The 19,588-nt window shown below is 48.9% G+C and overlaps 1 protein-coding gene and 1 long non-coding RNA gene across 13 annotated transcripts in view; one reads left to right on the top strand and one right to left on the bottom strand.

The window, feature by feature from the left end:
- CABLES1 (Cdk5 and Abl enzyme substrate 1) overlaps positions 1–824 on the bottom strand; it is a 68,505-nt gene extending 67,681 nt beyond the window's left edge. For both annotated transcript variants that reach the window (XM_015278006.4, XM_025147894.3), the window contains exon 1: positions 62–824. In XM_015278006.4, coding sequence (XP_015133492.2) covers positions 62–555 — 494 coding nt within the window. In that variant the 5' untranslated portion in view covers positions 556–824. The remainder of the gene's footprint in view (positions 1–61) is intronic.
- LOC107052000 overlaps positions 491–19,588 on the top strand; it is a 34,056-nt gene continuing 14,958 nt past the window's right edge. For 2 of the 11 annotated variants that reach the window (XR_005855499.2, XR_005855494.2), the window contains exons 1-2: positions 491–3,940; positions 4,818–13,001. This is a non-coding gene — a long non-coding RNA (uncharacterized LOC107052000). Of the gene's footprint in view, positions 3,941–4,817; positions 18,883–19,588 lie in introns of those variants that run through there. The other 9 variants (XR_006938615.1, XR_005855505.2, XR_003073888.3 and 6 more) reach the window with 9 other exon arrangements.

Here is a 19,588-nt window from a genome sequence, read left to right as displayed (position 1 = left end):
CACCTGCCCGGCCCCGCGCCCGCCCCTCCCCTCCGCCTCGCCCCCCCCCGGCGCCGCTTACCGAGATCGCTGCAGCTCGAAGGCGGCGGCGGGGCCGGGCTGCCCCAGCTCGCAGCCGCCGGGGCCCTGGGGGCTGGCGCGGCCGAAGGGAGCGGGCAGCACCCCGGCCGTGAAGGAGTTGAGGCGGCCGCGGCTCCCCGCCGGCCCCGCGGCGCCCAGGAAGGCGGCGGCCGGCACCTGCACGGCGGCGAAGGCGTCCTCCTCCTCGTCCTCCTCCTCCTCGCGGGGCCGGGGCGGGTCGGCGGGCGCGGCCGGGGGGCTGCCGAGCCGCGGCGGCGGCGGGGCCTGGCGGGGCCTGGAGGCGGCGGGGCCGTCGGCGCCCGGCGGCGGGGGCCGCCCGTCGAGGGAGATGCTGGTGAGGAAGGAGAGCGCGGCCTGCCTGCGGCGGGGGTCGCCGCGCGGCGGCGGCGGCGGCCCCTTCCTGGGGCACGGCTCCGGCGGCGGCAGGGGCCCGGCGGCCGCGGGGCTGCCCGGGCTGGCGGCGGCCGCCGCCATTGTCGGCCCCCTTCCCTCCCCGCTTCCCTCCCGCCGGTCGCCGCCTCTCTCTCTGCCGCCCTTCAGGCCGGCGGGCTAGCGGGGCGCGGGCGGGCGGCGGGGCATGGGTGCCGTCGGGGGGGCCGCCGCCCCGTCGGGCCGCATGGATGGGAGCGCGGCGGGGCCGCCCTCCGCCCGGCCGTACCGAGCCCCTGCCGCCCGCCCTGCCCCTATTTATGGGTGCAGCCGCGCGGCGACGGGCCCCGTGCAACAACACGGCAATCACGTGTGGGAAACGGGGAGCTGGAGGAAAACAAAAGCCCGGCCAGCAGCCCGGAGGAGGAGGAGGAGGAGGGAGAAGGGTGGGTCTCCGCGAGCTCCCTCCTTTCAACCTCTCTCGGTGTGCTTTTTTTTTTTTTTTTTTTTTTTTGCTTTTTTTTTTTTTCCTCCCCCTTTCCCTCCTCCTCCTCCTCCTCCTCCTCCTCCTCTTCTTCCCTTCCTGGATGCGTGGGGGCGGGCGGGAGCCGGGGGAGGTGGAGTCTGTGCCCGCGGTGCGCGGCACGTGGCCCGCCGGGCTGGCACCGCTACCGCTGCGGGTCCTGGAGCGGCCCGGAGCGCACCGGAGCGCTCGGCTCCCTCCTGCAACATCCCGTAGGCTTCCCGACCGCTCAGCTCCATCCCCAGCCCCGCTCTTTGGAGTGAACGCGCTGCGTCCCGCTCGCCCTCTCATCCCCAGCCCCGCGAGGTGCGCCTTCCCCACCATCCCGAAGCGGCGGCCGCCCGGCTTCCCTTCTCCGTCCCATCGGCGCTGTTGTGTTGTGATGGTAATTTCATCAACGGCTTATGTAAGGGTTGGATAACACAAACACCACAACATATGGTTCGTGCGAGATAGCAACGTGCGCTCCATAAAGCGTTACAATGACTTGTGTGATATTCCCGGTACAGTCTGTGGATGATTTACAGCCTTCCCAAGCTGTCACAAATAGCGTCACGTCCCCTGTGATTCGAGCAAAAGTTTGCTAATTTGATCAACAAAATGGATTATTTGGCCACAGAGGGAAATCTAAGGTTATTACTGGAGGAAGCTGTGGACATGCATCTGCATTCCGCTCAAAGCTGATCTTCTGAGCATTGAGTGGCTTTAGAGCAGAGCTCTGTGAGAGTTTGGTTTGTGAAGGTTTGGCCTGCGATGGCCCTGGGCACCACCAAACCTCGCCTGTAAGGCCCCAATGTCCCTGGAGCACTGCAGCATCCTGGTGCTGCGTGGGCAGCCATCCGAGCAGGCAGTGCTGAGCAAAGGATAGGAAACGTCGGGGAAAGGAGAGTGTTTCTCAAACCCCACCTTCTTCCGGATGGATTTTGAGGTGGGCATTCCCATTGCAGACTGAGGTGACGCTTTCCTAACAGATGGCACTGGTGCGCTCACCCGGCGGCACGTCGGAGGTAGATGGGTTGGGTGGGATGTGGCAGGCCTAAGTGTGGGCTCCCCTCCCCAGGGCACAGCCCAGCTGTTGTCACCCACCTGCTGGGGAGATGCTCTGCACTCCTGTGGTCGCATCACATCCTTTGAACTAACGCTGTGGGGAGGAAGCACAAGGAAATGCAGACCTGCAGCCTTCAGGCACTGACTTTTTACCCCTTGCGTGTCTGATGGGATGCAGCCACTGTGTGTGCTTTGCTCCGGAACCCGTAAGCTTGCAAGGGCAACTGAGTCTCAGAGCATGTTTTCCAAAGGCAGCCTCTCCCACGTGACAGGCATGTGAAAGAGGACCACCACCAAAGTGCTGGGTGCAGGTCCAGAGGCTGCTCTAACTCGGGGGCAAGCTTGATGTGTGCAGAAGTATGCTCTCCTTTCACAAAATGACCCTTGCGGTGGGATAAATATTAAGTGTACTTTGGTGCTGGAGGCATGACCTCTGTTGTACAGCTCCTCCAAAGCTGTTCTGGAGAAAAGCGTCAGCCCACCTTGTGCACACTTCTGTCCAGGTGTGTTTTAGCACCTGATTTGACAGTGTGATGCCTGCAGCCAGGGGTGCTCGTGGGAATGGTTGAGCTTATTGAACCGCCTTGCGTCCAAATTAGAGGGGCTGGGAAAACCTGTTCTGTGTTTTGATTGTTATTTAGCTTTGAAAATATTTATTTTACTGTTTATTGTTATTTAAATTACTAACCCAGCTCTGACGTTTGCAGTGTGCATATCCGTGCCCATCAGCCCCACTGCCTCCGCAGACCTCCACAGATGCCTCTGTGCTAACAGAAACGAGCTGCCCTGTGGGTGCCGTGTATGTATGTGCTGTCCTATCCAACAGCGTTATTGAAGGGGGATTAAAACATCCCTTCCTTTGCACAAAATAATGAACTCATTTTGAGAAAGCACCGTGCAACATGACTTTCTCGGTCAAAAGTGAAGCTGTTTTTGTTAATGAGCAGGGCACCAGAGTACAGAGATAGTTGGCATGTTAGAAATACCAGGCTCTCTAGACCTATTTATATGTTTAGTATAAATATAAATGAATGTTTACAACCTAAGGTGAATGTTCTTTTCCAGTTCCTTGCATCCTTTTGATCTGTGCTTAGCAAGGCTTTCAGTGACTCCGTGTGCTACAGGATGCTCCCATTTGCTGGAGGTTATGTGGAAATGTTAAACAAATTGACTTTGCTGGTTGAAACTTTTTTTCTTTGATGGTGAGCAGTGGTGGACTAGAGGAAATAGCAAAGTTGAAAGGAAAACCAAAAATACATATTCTGGAAACTTGCTTCTGTGACTGTTTTTTAAATCATTTTCCTCTCCGATTTCTCTTCCAACCAACCAGCTCTACCCAAGTGCAAGCAAATGCTTTTATTTCAGAGGTCATGGGCTTATGTAAGTGGTTGGACGACAAGTGGTAACAGGAGTGGTAGAGCATGATAGCTTTTTCACCCAGTGCACAAAGAGCTGGAAGAGAGACTCATCAGCTGTGGGTGTTTGGAGACAGTGAGGAACTTGGGGTGACACAGGTGAGTGGAGACACTGGGTTTGAAGACATCGGGGAGGGTGGAGGGAGCTTGGACAAAAAGTGAAAGCGCAGCAATTTGCCACTCTGAGAAATGAGCCTGTAAAAATGGTGCCTCTGCTTTCATAGGAAAGTGAACCCAAGTACGGAAGCCTGACGCTGTCGTGGTTTTCACATCTGCTGTCTTGGTTTTAGTATAGTCAGTGCAAAGTCCTGTTGCAACGCAAGGGTGAAGAGCAAGCGTGGAAGGCCACAGAAGCTGAAGCTGTGCTGCTGGATGACTTGCCTCCTCCGACTGAAAAACGTCGCTCCGTAGAGTTGAAAACTTTGCCTGGAGCTTTAGTCAGAGACGGGATTTGTATTGAATTGAGAGTTAACTCTGTGAGACCAACTGGTCCTGAGTCACCAACGTGAGTCGCCAGGGCAGTGCTCGAGTGTCCTCAGCTTACTGTTTGTGTGCTTTAGTGATAAAAACAGGCTTCTCATTGCCGCTGACGCTTAGAGCTGTGGAGTGGAGGCAGCTAGTGGAAGGAAAAGTAAACGTGATTCACTCTTGTAGTTTTGACAGCACTGTTTGCTACCTGTCAGGATCAGCCTGGTAGTGCTGTTACACAAAACTCAGCAAAGAAGGCATCTGTTGCTTCTGCAGTTGACAATAGGAACTGTTGTCACCAGTGGTCATGGACCTCACTGTCAGGTCCCAGCAGATTTTCTGTAATCTCTGAGCACCTTTGCTGAGCAAGACTTTGGAGAAACAGCAAATAAGCAATCTTACAGATGTTTTTTTTCTTCCCTTCCCAAAGTCTCTTTGTGGAATAGAATTGCTTTTCAGTAGAGGAAATAGTTGTAACATTGAAGGAAGACTTGGAATGTGAGTTTAATAATCCTGCTGCTTAAAAGGAGCGTTTAGCAGAAATAAAGTAGAGAGAAATAATGCATTTCACTGAAAGCCATAGTCAGGAATGGAAATTGGATAAGGACAGTACAAATTCTTTATGAAAGACTAATACTGCATCTGGATAGTAAAGGCCTGTTCCAGTGCCAGACCCCAACCTTCAGTCTGTTGTAAATTTAGCCCGATTCTCAGAAATGCTAAGTACTTGCTTCCCATTGACATTTTTCAGGAGTCCGAGTGTTTTATTTTTGAGGGCCGCCTTTACTAATTGAGTCTAAAAGCTTGGCACTGACCTGCTCGTCGTCTTTGAAAACCAGATGCCCTGGAAGTGCACAGATCCACAGTTGTCTCTTTCTGAAGAACCTAACTATGTTTTCTTGCCTTGTTCTAAGGTACGTGCCAACAGTAGCCAGTGAACGTAAAACCAAATTCTCGCATGGTGATTATAAAGTGGGAGAGATTTGTGATTGCCTGACATTACGGTTGGAGCAGCGTGAGCAAGAGCCCGTGTGTAACTGCCAGGATGAGCAGAAGCGGATACCCACAGCGAAGGTGAAACGTTGCCTGCACGGATCAGCTGACATGCAGATCACAAAGGCACAGAACCTCATTATTTAAGAGGTCAGAGGTGTGGCATGTGCGGTGTTGATGTGCCTGTTGCACTGCCTTGAACGGTTCCTGAGATCACCGGAAGGCGAGCAGTGGGCGGCACGGCCAGTTGGATAGATACTTGTATCTTAAAGAAATTAGGGCACTCTAATTAAGTGGTGAGACCTGGAATCCATATCATTACTCTGACTCACAGTACCTTTAGGTGAGGCTGGTGGCAACAGCTTTTTATTAAGATGACTTAACATTTCCCAGTGTAAGACCGTGGTGTTCTCTTTGTTAGGTCCTCTTTAGGCCTAACATTTTGTCAGGAAACTTTGGTCAAAATCATGATGGCAGCTCAAAGAGCAGGAACAAGAAAAGCACGTTGCTTCTCCCATGTTAGAAATTCTTCTGACCTTTCCTTTGAAATACCCAAGCATGCCTGCACTGAAACAAGAATCTGGGAGGTGGGCTTCTATGTCTGAGGTGGGGCCGGGAAAGGAGGAAGGAATGCCCTTCCTCGCAAAATGCACCCACTTCTGTCCAGTTTTAAGCCTTTGAATCATGTAATGTGCCCATGGTTCTAACTAGTCTTCTTACTGCTTAGCTGCTAAAGCTGCCAGAAGTTATGCCTGCCTTGAGCAAATTTCAGCCTTCTAAAGCAGCTGAGAGCATCCGGACCCCAGGCCTACAAGGGATGTTCCCAGCTGCTCTGGGCTGTGGCAGAGGCAGCTGCTGAAATGCAGGTTCATGGCATGCAAGCGGTGTGGAGGAGCGAACCATATGTTTGAGCGCACAGAGGGAAGGAGCTGCGTGAGAAAGAAACACCATCCTCCCTTCTGATGAATGCACAGCAAGGGGGCTGAGGAGCTGCACGCTCAGTCTGAATTTTCCTTCCCCACTCCTTGGATGCTTGAATTTTTAAGGTTACTCCTTCATCTTAGGCTGGATTTGAGGATTTTCATTGCTGTGGTTGTTTGTTTGCTGTCTCTTAAAGACCTGTCTTAAAGACAGGACTTCTGGTTTTCTCGTTGCTGCTAAAATGCTGTCCCATACTGCAATGAGCTTGCAGATAAATAGACAAAACAAGGAAGGTGGCCACGTCCAAACTGCAACTGGAACGTAGCAGTTCCTGGCTCCTCTTTGAGTGATTAAATGGGAACAGGGCCACATAGCTCCTCCCTTCTCTTGGAAAACAAAAACTGTGGACACTTGTAGAGAAAACAACCCCAATCTCTGTCCTTGTCTCGCTGAAGTTTTCTTCTGTGGAATCAGAAATGTCTTTGCAGTATCACAATAAGTTAACGTGGAGTAGTCTTTATTCAGATGAGCAAATGTCCTGTGATCCTGACAATCTCCTTAAGCAGCAGCATAAATAAAAGGCAACTTGCAGTAGCAGTAGAACAGAAGACTGATGGCTAAAAAGAACTTCTATACTGTTTTTGTAAAGTGACAGCTGTGATTTATCCCATTCTTTACCATTTAGAGATAATTTGGACTCGAGTATAGAATTGCTGGATGTTAAGATTTCAGCAGGAAGCCTGGGAGAACATCCGTCATCGCCATGGCTTGTGTTAATTTTTAATCATCTCCAGATAATTTTAAAACATAGCTGCAGGTTTCTGAAACATTCATGTGAGCAAGTCTGTAAGTATGTTGGCTGCCTTGGGTAGGAAAATCCTCCAGTTCACAGGACAGGCTGACCAAGGAGCTGTGAGAGAGCAAAAATGCTGTTGACACCTACTGGGACACAATCTTCAATGAGAGTAAAAACATTAAATAAATAGTATCTGAAGTTCCCAGAGGGACATGCTGGCGGAGTGCTTCACTGCAGAGACTCTCACACAAGTTCAGCCTGACTGGAAATGTTTAATATACAAGAGAGAGAGAAAAAAAAAAAAAACAGTTCCAGAGATTTTTTTTCCTCTTCTTGAAACTATTAAATTCAGGGAGTGCGACTCCAGTGGGAATGAAGGAGGAGAATGGAAAACTTTTGGTGGGGTGAGCTGAGGTTTTGCATCTTCTTAGTGGCGTTCTTCTGCCTCTGTGCAATGTGATACCAAGCACTGTGCTTGGTTCACTCCAGAGCTTTGGGAGATCCTCAGCAGGTGCAGATTATCACAGGCTGGAGGAGATCAGAGGCAGAGCAGGCTCCCCTTGTACCACCTTGGCCTACCTGCACAGGTGGCCTGGACCCATGGCCTCCCCTTTCCTTGCCCTCTAGGGAGGTATAGGCCATGCCTGGGTCCTTCGAGCAATATTCCTGTGTAAATATATGTCACGGGCAAATTTCCAGCATTATAGTACCCAGCAAGGTCAGCTCTGCTTCTTTCCCAGGGCAGCCAGAAAAGCTGGCGCAACACATTGAGGAAGATAGAAATGGCGGTGACCTTGGTGGGGCTGGGGCCTGTCTCAGCCATGGGCTGAGTGGGGGGAGGGAGAGCAGCTTTGCTCCCTGCAAACCCCTGAGTTGCTTGAGTCAGCACTGCTGATGCTTGTGTGTGCTCACCAGAAGCACATTCCGAGGGGCTGAGGGCCTTAGGATTCTCAGAAGCGGCATAGGTGGCCCAACCCGGGCATGGATGCCTAAGAGAGATGTCTGGAGGATGGCTTTTCTCCTTTGTCAGTGAGGGTTGTATGTGGAGGAGGACCCCTAAATCCTGCTGCTTGCCTTTATTTTGGGATGGGAGGAAATTCAAGACCCATCTGGATGCCTTCCTGTGTGACCTATGGTAAGGAACATGCAGAGGGTTGGACTTGATCACCTCTAGAGGGCCCTTCCAGCCCCTACAATTCTGTGATTCCGTGAAATCCAACCCTCATGAAGGACAGAAAATTTATCTGCAGAGGAATCGCCGAGGGTACGGCTAGCTGCCACCTGGGGCAAGCCAGCAGCTCAATGCTACTCTGAATAACCATAACTTGCTATATGCTTATCTTGTATAAACTACCTGATGGCTAAATGTTGGTCTGAATGGGATGCCTTTTCCCCTCAGGAAAATTTTGGCAGGAAATTTTTGTAAGCAGCCAACGGAAATTAAATAAATGGAAAAGTGGCCCCCAAGCAAAGAGGGATCCAAAGTCTTCTGCTGTCTCCACTCAAATTGAGTAGCACCTTCATGTAATAGTCTTCCCGTTGAGATCAGTGAGGTTGTTTGAATAAAAGAAGCATTTAAGTGTAGAAGAAAGTAAGAGAAAAGAGACTGCATTCAAATCGAATGACCAAATTTCAAGTTTCCTTGAACCCCAAGGAAAGGACAGATCCTTTAAGCTGTGAAGAAGTAACTGCTAGAAAAATTCCATGAAATCAATTCTAAAGTTTATCACAGAATAAGACTCAGTTAAGGGCCAGAAAGGAAATTGAACTGTTCAAAGATATGGCAGTGTGGCAAAAGGGAGCAGCTCTGCTAGAATGACTTTCTGTACGTATTTGGTGTATCTGCAGTTCTTTGTTGTGAATCTTGACACACTGGTAATTCTCTCTTCCAAAGTTCAGATCACTGGTTTAGTTCTAATTTACTGCAGTGCCTGGTTTTTGTGCCAGATTTTTTCTCTGGGGGAAAAAAAAAGTTAATGTTCAGATAGATATACACCGAGGGAAATTATTTTATATATGCATGATGTGTATGTATAAAAGTATACGTATGTATGTATATGGATAGAAAGATGTTTCGTTTTCCCCTGCAGGGATGTAATTTCAACTGGATCTAACAGGACACAATACATAACACTCAAATTAGAGCAGCTGCAAGAATATGCAGCAGAACTATTCTGCTGGCTGTTTTTGGAAACATTTTAGCCATCTCCATTATACCAGCATGACTGCGTTCCTATGGGAACAAGCTTCCTCATAGCAAGAATCTTCTATAATGAGAGCAGGTGACTCCTGGTTAAAAACCTGGGGCTTGGCACACAACTTAATATTTTGTAAATATCAAATATTCTGCAGTGCTTTGTCTAAACTCACTCATTTTCAGAAGCAATTAGATTTTTTTTTCAACTCTGTCAATGAGGCCAGACACAACAAGCCCGGTTAAAACTGTCACTGGGACTTGTTATTAGATCTGCAACAGTAAAGGCCTGTTTGCACCTTCATAGCAACTATGATGTTGCTTGACAAGCTGCAAGCAAGAGGCGGTACCCCTTTTGAAGGGCACCGTACTGCAGCAATAAGGCTGCAGTAGGCTTTAATAGAACCACTTTGTGAGGGAGCTTCTTAGCATCTAACTCTGTTTTATCATCTGCCCTAAATATCTCCTCCGAAGAAGGTTCTTGAGTTGTATATTGTGAGAGTATTACATTGTCTTAGTGTTTACTTACAGCAGGAATGATGCTTACAGGAGGGAACCATAGAACTTTACAGCTCTCTCAAGGATGCCTTGGAAATAAAGAATTATAGGAGAAAAAAACCATCATACTGACTGATGAGTTGGAGAACGAAGCAGTCACTGTAGCTAGCTGAATGATTCTTGGAAGCGGCGTTCAGAGCCTTCATACCTTGCGCTGAAGCTGATCAAATGTATCTGCTTTATTTTTAACTCCCAACTGGTAAAACTGCCAGCAAAGTATCCATGGCGCACGTAAGTGATACGAAGGAGGCAGAACTTAATCTGCAGCTCTTTGCCAGCAGATAATGAATGAACATAGCTGGAAGTTGTAGCAAGGCCTAGATTCGAATTTCAAGGCAAGCTTGTAAGTTGTGGGGAAGTACGCAGTTAAACTAAGTCAGCTGAGCTGTGTATCGAGGATATAGATGTAAACAAATGGATCAAAGATGTCAGAGTTGTATCCTCTGGTCTTGTCCTTATCCCTCCTATAATCTCAGCTGCAACTCCTCCGGCTCAATTCTCAGTGCTGGTTCATCTGTCTACCTCTGCTGGTGCAGTCCTGGCTTTCCTTGCTGAGGCTCTGGTCCTGGCTGCAGCTCCTCTTGTACCCTGACTGTGCTGAGCCATCCACCTACTGAAGGCAGGGGTACCTCATCTGTGGCATTTATTTCTCTTGCTCTCCTTAAGGCAGATGATGGCAAGTTGGCCCTGAAGTAATCCCTGAGGTGCCTGAGACTCGGTGAACTTCAGGCACTTGTGGAAACCTCCACGAAAACTGCTGGAGTAACAGCCTTGTTGATGATATGGCATGACCAGTGATGATGGTGTTGAGAAATTGAAACACGTTTCAAGAGAGTCTGCTGGCTGCCCTGGTACATGCACTGCTGTTTCAGGCCCTATTAGCAGTTCACAAGCAGACCAAGAGTCCCACCTTCTCACCTGACTGATTTTTGAGGGTAGAAAATGTTTTTGAGAAATAAAAGCGAAGAATTACGGTGTCTAAAGACACAATTAACAATTGCAAAACTTAGTATCTATTGTCAGGGACCTTCCCAGTGTACATTTCCAGCTGCTCTTAGCAATGACACGTTGTCACTGCCCTCTGTTTTTGTGCTTCAGAAGGTACAGGAATTTTATACTGTGACACCTAACCAGCATTTCAGTGGAGCCACTGTTCTGATAGTAAATGATGAAGCATATACCCTACGCTTGGAAACAAGCATTTGCAGTTGCTGCCTTTAGAACAATCCTTCTAGCTCAAAGGAGAGCCACGCAGTAAAAACATGGGTGTGTTAATCCTTTGTGTGCTTGATAAGATGTGAATTTGTTTGCGTAGCCATCTGCTTGCCAACTAGAACAAGGTGGGTTGAGGGTTATGGTGCTTTTATTGCTCTATATGAAGTAAACTTGGAAACAGAGAAAAACAATGGACCACAAAGGCTGTAAGAGTAATAGATGAAGGTAGAGCCATTTTTTTTTCTGGGAACTTCAAATGCTTAAACTCAGCAGGTATGAGTTTCTGGAGTTGGTGTACATAGCAAAAGAAAGTAATGACAGTACCTTCTAATAGGATACGAGCACTACAGAGCAACAGGAGGTAACAAAGAAGAAAAATTGGCTCACCTCTTCCAATGACCAGTGATAGCTCAACAGGAGCACAGTCTCTATCCAAAGAGATACTGCTCCCTTGGCTGCTATCTCTTAAATGAGGATGAGGAGGGGTAGATCCAGGCTCCACCCCTTTCAGTCAAGCAGGTGCATGGCTTGCACCTGAGCTCCCTTGGTTATCCACTCCTTCTCACCTGGTGCTCAGCAATTGCTTCAGGCTCTGACCTGGCAATTCTGCTGCGGGATGTTTTTAAAGGGCAGCCAGCCAAGTGCTTTTAAGCCAAACGTGTGGCTATTTGGGGAAATAACTTGGAGAGTATTGATTGACTCTACCAAATGTCATTTTAGTTGGGTCTGAATGTTTGCAGTTCTGCCTCAGTTTGGAGGCCAGCATGTGGTGCGGCAGGGCACTGCAGCACTCGGTGCTGGTCCTCTGATTGGGACTGGTAATGCTCATAGAGGATCTTCCTTTCCCCTCCCTGCTCTGAGTGTTCTCTTGCAAGTGTTATGAAATGCAAATGCAACAGACTGTGCGGGTGAAACCTGGAAAGCACAACTCCCCTAGAAGCTGGCTGCCAGTGAAGCATCCCAGCCTTGTTTGTTCTCAGGACAAATGCTGTCTCAAGGAGTGTGCTGGTGTGCCCTGCTTCGTATAGGGAGGTTCCTCTCCCCCTATGGCAGTGGCATAGGCAGCCCGTTCCATGCCCACCACCCTCTGGTGCAGCCCCTGTCCCTAACCCCCAGCTGCCCCTCTCCTGACACAGCTCCATGCCGTTCCCTGTCGCTGTCACATAGAGCAGAGCTCAGCGCTGCCCCTCCTCTCCCTGTGAGGAGCTGTAAGCCACAGATGGAAGGGAGATGGCCTAAAGAAGGAGCAGGGCTGCCCTTTGCTATGGATGCAGCAGGATGGTGCTACACCAGCACCCTGGATGTGGGAATGGCTGGCTCTCCACCTGCCCTCCAGTCAAAGCTCTCCCCTGGAAGCAGATGCTGTCTCCAGTCCGGGAAGTGCTCTGCGCTCATACTTTGCCTCTCTTGAAAGCCTCATGGCCCTGCCTGCACAGTTGCTGGTTTCAGCAAGGCTCTTTGAAGTCCATCAAAGCAGTCTTTAATGCAGCGTGACCGACTTAAAGGCTTTTTTCTTTTTCATCAGCTTCACGAGGAATAAAGCACATCTGATGCAGGACACAGCAGTGCTTTCTCTTGTGCTGGAGGATGGGTGCTCAGGCAGGACAGAGTGCCGGAGGAACAACATCTCTGCTCTGACTCCTTCTGACAGGACTGATGGAGCTGGTGAATTTTCTGGCGAATTAAACTCCATGAGAGCTTCTGCCTGGAAGCCATCATCCTGCCTCTGTACTTGCCTCCATTCAGTAAGGATCTGTGATGTTCTTGGAGATCTCCTGCAGAGCTTTCCCCTGTGTGGCAGAAATTACCCTGTCCACCATCTGAGAGAACTCTGGTACCTCCCATAGTCACACAGAGCACTTGGAGGTGCCCTGCCCCTCTCATAGTTACCTGAATGCCCCCCATCAGCTCCATCACAGCCTTGACTGAACTGGCTGCTGTGTTGCACCCTGTGCGTGTTTTGTAATTAAGTCACTAGGCGAGAGGGTAGGTTTCTGTCTGGGTATATTTTTTTGTTTGTGTTTTAATTATTTTATTTTATTTTATTTTGAGCCAAGTTCTAAAGTCCACGCTTAGGGCCTCACATGCTCAGATTTCCTTTAACTCTTGATAGGGGGAAAGAACTGAGTCGCGACCTTATGGTCTGAACGTGAGCAAACAATCTGTTACAGTGAACACACGCAGAGGAAAAGAACAGCGATGATTCGAGGCAGCAGGATCCTCATTGACTTGAGATCATCATTTTCTTGAAGGCAGGGGGTAATGGCTGGCTGTCACCCACACGATTATATCCTCACACTGTTCCTGGACTGACCTGAAATGAAACCTCCAATGCCAGCAGGGATAAATCCCAGGGTAGGGGAGGCTGGGATGTCTGTGCCCCACCAGCCTTTCTGTGCCCGTGCTGCCAACCTGGAAGAGGTTTGTGGAGCCTTTGTGTTCGTTGTGATGTTTTTGCTGTTAGGTCTAGAATGTGGGGATTGAGATTGTTGCCCCGTGCTGCAGATCCCTCACCAAAATCATAGCTGAGCGTTCCCTGTGCTTCTGAAGGTATAATGGAAAAGCTTTACAGCACAGCCCTTATTTCCAAGATGTGCCCGTAGTTTGGTTAAAAAAAACTGTTGGATTCTCAAGCTTATTTTATGCTGGCGTTAAAAACATGTGTTCTTCCAGGAACGCAACATGAATGAATGTGAGCTCTAAATTATGCTGACCTTTCAATTAGAAATTTTCCACCACCTATCATTCCAGGACAAATATTGATTGAACAGTCCATGTGTGTGTGTGAAGCGCAGCCTGACAGCCGGCGTGACCTTCCTCTTCTGTGCCTGATTGCCAATGGTGGCTTTAAGCTTCCTTTTGTACCAAAACCTCGTTTCATAACTGAACTCCCTGCTCTTTGGAACCTGAGTTTCTTCGTTTGTTTGCTCAGCGAGCTGAGATCTGTTGGGATATTTCTCTGTTTGATTTGGTTGTTAGCTTTGTTGCCGTCCGAAATGGCCCAGGGCTGCTTTGTTCAAGGCCATTTTTCTGGAAGGGTTTTGTTCTGCACAAGTTTGCGGGTATCACCCGTGTGATTTCTGCCCCATTGTGTGCTGCTCGCCCGCTCAGGGCCATATTGTGATTGCATGTGTGCTTGGCTCCGCAGCTCTCAGCATCCACTGAGCATGGGAAAATGTCTTTCCGCCGGGAGATTTCATCACTGAATTTTCATATCTCCAAATCCTATAGAATTTTTTTTTTTTTTTTGAGGTTACAAGAGATCAATTTCCATAAACCAAAGAATTATAGGATGGCTTAGTTTGAAAGGGACCTTTAAGGTCATCTAGCTCCAACCCCTGAATGCTCTTAAAAATATGAATGAAGGACAGCGTTAGCCTTCCCCAGACTGTCCTGGTTTTGGGGCAGAAACAAAGACGTATCTTCATGTTTCAATGTAGCAGGTTTCTCCAACGGTGGATTCTCCAAAGGATGGATTTGGTCCCCAGCAAGTACTTTGCAGCAGTGCGATCTGCTTTTGCAGGGAGAGTCAGCACAAAGCCACCCCGCACTCCCCATAACATCGATGAACGGGGTGAGTTTTATTCAATAGGCCTCAGTCTTTTTAATAAAAGCACTAGTTTGTATTACAGAGTCACAGAATTGCAGGGGTTGGAAGGGACCTCTTAGATCGTTGAGTCCAACTCTCTCTAAAGGAGGTTCCCTATAGTAGGTCGCACGGGTAGGCATCCACAGAAGAAGACTCCACAACCTGTCTGAGCAGCCTGTTGCAGTGCTCCATCACTCAGACAGTAACCGATTTCTTCCTTGTGTTAGTATTGAACTACCCATGTTTCAGTTTCTGCCCGTTGCTCCATGTTCTACTGCTGCACACCACCCTCATCAACATGGCTCCCGCACTGTAGGTATTTATATATAGTTATGAGATCCCCTCACAGCCTTCTCTTCTCCAGACTGAAGAGTCCCAGGTCTTTAGGTATCTTAGCCTAGAGCCCCCTGGATTCTGCCCAGGGGAAAGATGGGGGTGGGAGCTGAGGCCTGGATGCATTTGTCTCTCATTCGTGCCTTCACCAAAGCTGCTGATGTGCAGGCCTCCAGCTCCCACCAAGGGCACACACACCCACAGAGCACGCAGTGCTGCCCTCTGACCCCTGTCAGGAACGTTACTTCTTCTCATGGTTATGAAAGATACTCATACTGCTTTCTTCTGAGATTATGGTTTGTACTTCTATATATAATGCATATACATACATAAAATGTAAACACATGCGCACACTATATATATGCACACTATATGTATATATATATCCCTTCCTCCCATCCCATTTCCTTCTCTTCTCACAGCCCAAACGTTCCCAGTGAGAGGACGGCAGATTTCCATCACAAATGCTTTTCCCCTGACTGTTTTTTGTTTTCTAAGCCTGTGACATGAAAGCAGACATAATATTTTCATTTTGGTTCTCTATAAATAAACAGAAATCTCATTTCCAGAAAGTGTTGGTGGAGCAAGTCAAGTCCTCAGGCAGAAGAGCACCCTGCTTCTCTGCTGCTGAGCCCCGTTGTGTCCCCGGGGTCGTGCAGGAACCCCCAGGGGGTTCACAAGGAAACACGGACCCCCTCAAATTAAAGTACAACATCTAGGTCTGGTTCTGCTGCCCTGCTCTGTTTCCTTGGCTTTAAATTACCACTGGGGGTACAGGTCATTCTGTGCAAGAGATAGAGCCTGAAGCGAGGTGTTGGAGGCTGTCTGTGCCTTCCCCGTGTCTTTTCCTAATGTCAATGGTTCTGTGGGCCTCCAAGCAGACGTGCTGCTCTTCCCATGGCAATCTTCTGGACCTAAAGAGCAAGGCATTCAGATTTGAATGCTGGTACCGGGGAAAGGGGGCCTTATTCAGGCTGTGGCCCTCAGTGAGTGCTGTGCTCATGCATGGATGTGGAACAGCTACTGCATCTGGGTCACTGCACTGACCGCTCTCTGGGACGGGCACATGTCCTTGCTTAATGCCCTGGCATCAGCTCTGGAAATCCCTGCTGCAGAGGTGTCTGCTTGTGAAGTGAGCAGGACCAGTGTTAGGAACGGCTGGAGCCTGAAAGTAGTGTTCTTGGGCTGGGAATATACTGCTCCACCACTCCCATAGAGCGACTGCATTACCTACCCACCTTTGCTGCATTATGGCTTCGGGATCACTGTGTTCCTTCGGGGTTCAGCTGGACACGTCTTGTGCTGGGCAGACCACGGCCCCGCGTGCGCCCAGATGGTGTTTCAGGGTTTTCAAGGGAATTCTAAAGGATCTCAGGAATGTGAGAGGGTTTGAAAGCTTTCTGCTTTCGCAAGGTTTTTCCAGTGCTTGTTTATGGTTTAGATGCTCACAGCAAACAGATGCTCGTTTCGAAGCAGGTCAGAAGTCCCAGACTTGTAGGAGACGCTGTCTGCCTTGTTTTCCGCTGTTTAGTACCCAAAGCTAAGCACGTAAACTGCACCCGTGAATAACCCGAGAGGTTCCCCTGCCCTGGGTACAGCTTCTCGCTCACACTGAGATCCCTCGCAGCACAAGCAGTGGGACACCGTCTGTGCGCAGGCTGCAGAAACTTGTGCAAACATCACTGCTTGTTTAGAAGGTGGGGAGCTAAATGATTTATTAGTGTGCTCAGCACTGAAGCTGAGAAGGTTCTTCTCAGGTTGGCTTTTATCACTGACACCTTACGGGGTCTCGCTGACTGGAAAATTCCTAGTAACTGGATAGTGGGAGGGAAGGAAGCGTGTGGCGTAGCCATCTGAGGGGCACGGCCCCACTCTGATGACACTGAAGGGGATAAGTTGCTGCCACCACACTGGTTTCTTTCTCTTATTTTTGCACAGGGGAAGGCCAGAGCCTGCCAGTGCACTGACCAGAAGCATTATCCATCCCCCTTGGCAGATGTGTGAGCAGCCACCAGCAGGGACCTCTGCCTCTCTACAAGCACAGGGAGTGCAGCCCAGCATCCAGATATGGAACTCTGTTTTGGGTGAATGGGTAACACTGCTGTGCAACTCCAGTTATGAGACCAATTCTCATCCCCATGCACTTCCCTTCATTTACAACGCCCAGTATCACAGAACCACAGAACAGTTTGGGTTGGAGGGGACCTCAAAGCCCACCCCGTCCCACCCCATGCTGTGGGCAGGGCTGCCCCCCAGCAGCTCAGCTGCCCAGGGCCCCATCCAACCTGGCCTTGAGCCCTCCAGGGATGGGGCACCACAGCTTCTCTGGGCAGCTGTGCCAGCACCTCACCGCCCTCACAGTAGTCTAGAACTCATTTAATATTTTGTGTACAGTTCTTAAATAAAAGCAGAAATTTCTACATTTGGTTGGAGAGGCTGGAGTTTTAGCAATGTGACAACTGCAATGAGATCACAACCATCAGCAGCATTATGGTAGTAAAAATGGAAAATTCTCTAGAAAGAGAAATACAGTACCTTAATGCACACACATAACTAGTGAGAGAATTTATCAAACCTCCTAGATAGAAAGTTTCACGCAGGCCGCTTGTGAGCAATGAAAGAGTCTCTGCAGAGGTAAAGGCGCTGTAGGTCTTTTATGATAAGGCTGGTTTCTGCCTTTCAAAAGAATGCCAAATCCGAAGAGCAGCAGATATTCTCTGTGTGGCCTGTGGGGTCAACAGCCGCAGAAATAACCACATCATTTAATTTTCCTACTCTGTTCCCATTATTTTTCCACTTGTATGATACATTCTTGGTAAGTATATAGCATAAATATATAGAGAGAAGGTAGAGTTCCCTCAGCCTAAGTGGTAAAACACGCAGAACAAAGAGGGAAGTGGGATTTGAAATGCAGTGAGCCAATGTGAAATATTTGAAGCGCCGGCTGTGTGGTGGCTGAAGGAAAACCACTGGAGCAGGAGGGCAATCCAGACAGTGAGTTTTGAAAGTGGCTGCAGAACAGGCCGTGGTCTAACAAAAGGATCTCCCCCATCCTTACATTAACACGCTTCTCAAAGCTCGGGGAATCGGAGGATATTTTCTCTCCAAACTCCCTCAGCATGGTTTGCCCTCTGCCAGTGACCCAACCTACAGCTAAGCTGTTTGCAACGGGATGTGGATTGCTTTCTGATTGCTTAACTTTGGCATGTTCCATGAGCATGCTGAGACTCTCACCCTTTGCAACAAAACCCCCTTTTGAAAGCACATCAAAAGACTGAGTCCGGATTTGTGAGAGATACGGGAAATTGCTGAGGAAAATATTTTACCAAGAGGAAAGCAGACAAACGCCTGGCAGGCAAGCGGTAGTTTTGTTCCTGAAGAGGGATGTAAGTCTGGGATTTAGGAGAGCTGAGCAGAACTGGAAGAAATGTACAAGCTTCAAGGGGTACGACAGACGCTAAATTATAGTGGTTTGCTCAAAAATAACCTTGCACTTCATAGACAAAAAGCGTGCCACGGAAGTATTTGAGAGCCTGAGGATAAGTCCTTGAAGATCCATCAGACAAACCCACTGTGGCATGTGGCTCAGCGGGCAGAAGGGGACTGTAAGAAAAAAGGGAACAGACTCTTTAGCAGGGTCTGTTGTGCCAGGACGAGGGGAAATGGTTTCCAACCAAAAGAGAGGAGATTTAGACAGGATATGAGGAATGAGTGTTCTACAAAAAAAGTGGTGAGGCACTGGAATAGGTTGCCCAGAGAGGCGGTGGATGCTCCATCCCTGGAGACACTCAAGGTCAGGCTGGATGGGGCTCTGAGCATCCTTAACTGCTGTAGGTGTCCCTGTTCATTGCAGAGGAGTTGGACTGGATGGCCTTTATCCCTTCCAATTCAAACGATTCTATGATTTTATGTCACTGTGTGCACAGGGCTGTGCTCATCCTCCTGTGGATCCCCAAGGTTCCCTGTGTGCCAAGAGCAGTTTGGTCAGTGTGGATGAGAGCTAGCGGGCTTTGGCTGGGATCCTTCCTAGTTTCCCTTCTGGGCTCTCTCCATTTGTGAGTGAGCAGTGAAGGGGGTCCTAGCGCTCTCCTTGTGGAAAGCAGGATGGTCCAACTTGGTAGCAAATAGAATGGCAAAAAAGAAGTGCTGGCTTTGGGGAGACTCCTGCAAATCTCATCATTGCACAATGAAGGCAGTTCCCTCCACCAGAATGACTCAGTGTTTACTGCTGCTCAGGGGTCTCTGTTGGTGTGAAAAGTGCAACCATGGGTTATGGGGACGTGGGTGAGAGCCCCTGCTGTAAGTCATGTCAAATTTACATACCCATTTGGAATTATCATTTGTAGTCTCTTGGTAATAAATGCCTTCCATTTTAGTGTTCATTTCCTCATGTCTTTCCCAGTTCAATCCTAGGGTAAACAGATTCGGAACAAATTTTCATCTGAGAAAGCCCAGAAGATCCACTTTTATGTATACTGAATTGAAAGTAGTTTTCTTCACAAAGGGAAATATATTTCTTAAAACACTGTTTCTGTGCTAGTTCACATTTGCTTCAATATAAATCCCTTTATAAATGGTCCCTTTTCTGTGGAGAAATCATAAATGCAGTGATTTCAAACAGCCAGCATAGCCAGGAGACCACCAGCACCATATGCAAGCATATACTTCTTTTAAAAGCACTGATCACATTTAATGAATGATGAGATCTGGGTGTACGTAATGCTGTGTCAGAACAATGTGGACAGTAGGAAGGTTGGAACTAGATGATCTTAAAGGTCCCTTCCAACCCAAACCATTCTATGATTCCAAAGGTCAGATGGGAGCCTTCCCTGCTCATCCTGATGTGGGGAAGGCAGCCCTGATGGTGTGAGCTCTCAGGTCACGGGGGCTGGAAACAGCAGTGAGACATGCAGGCCATTCCTTCCTCAGGAATGCAGAATGCCTTTCGAACCTCACCGACATAACACTTGGCGTCACTACTGACATGAGGTGGCTGAGGAGTAAGATGACTTTTTTGCCATCCCTGCCCCTCTGAGACAGGTAACTTGTTCCCCATGGGTTTGAGAAGAATGTTTGTATTTCTGAT

Source organism: Gallus gallus, chromosome 2 (genome assembly GCF_016699485.2).
Source record: "Gallus gallus isolate bGalGal1 chromosome 2, bGalGal1.mat.broiler.GRCg7b, whole genome shotgun sequence".
In the NCBI taxonomy this organism is placed as follows: Eukaryota; Metazoa; Chordata; class Aves; order Galliformes; family Phasianidae; genus Gallus; species Gallus gallus.
The sequence above is the reverse complement of the archived record's forward strand: the minus strand, read 5'-3'. Positions and strand labels throughout refer to the sequence as shown.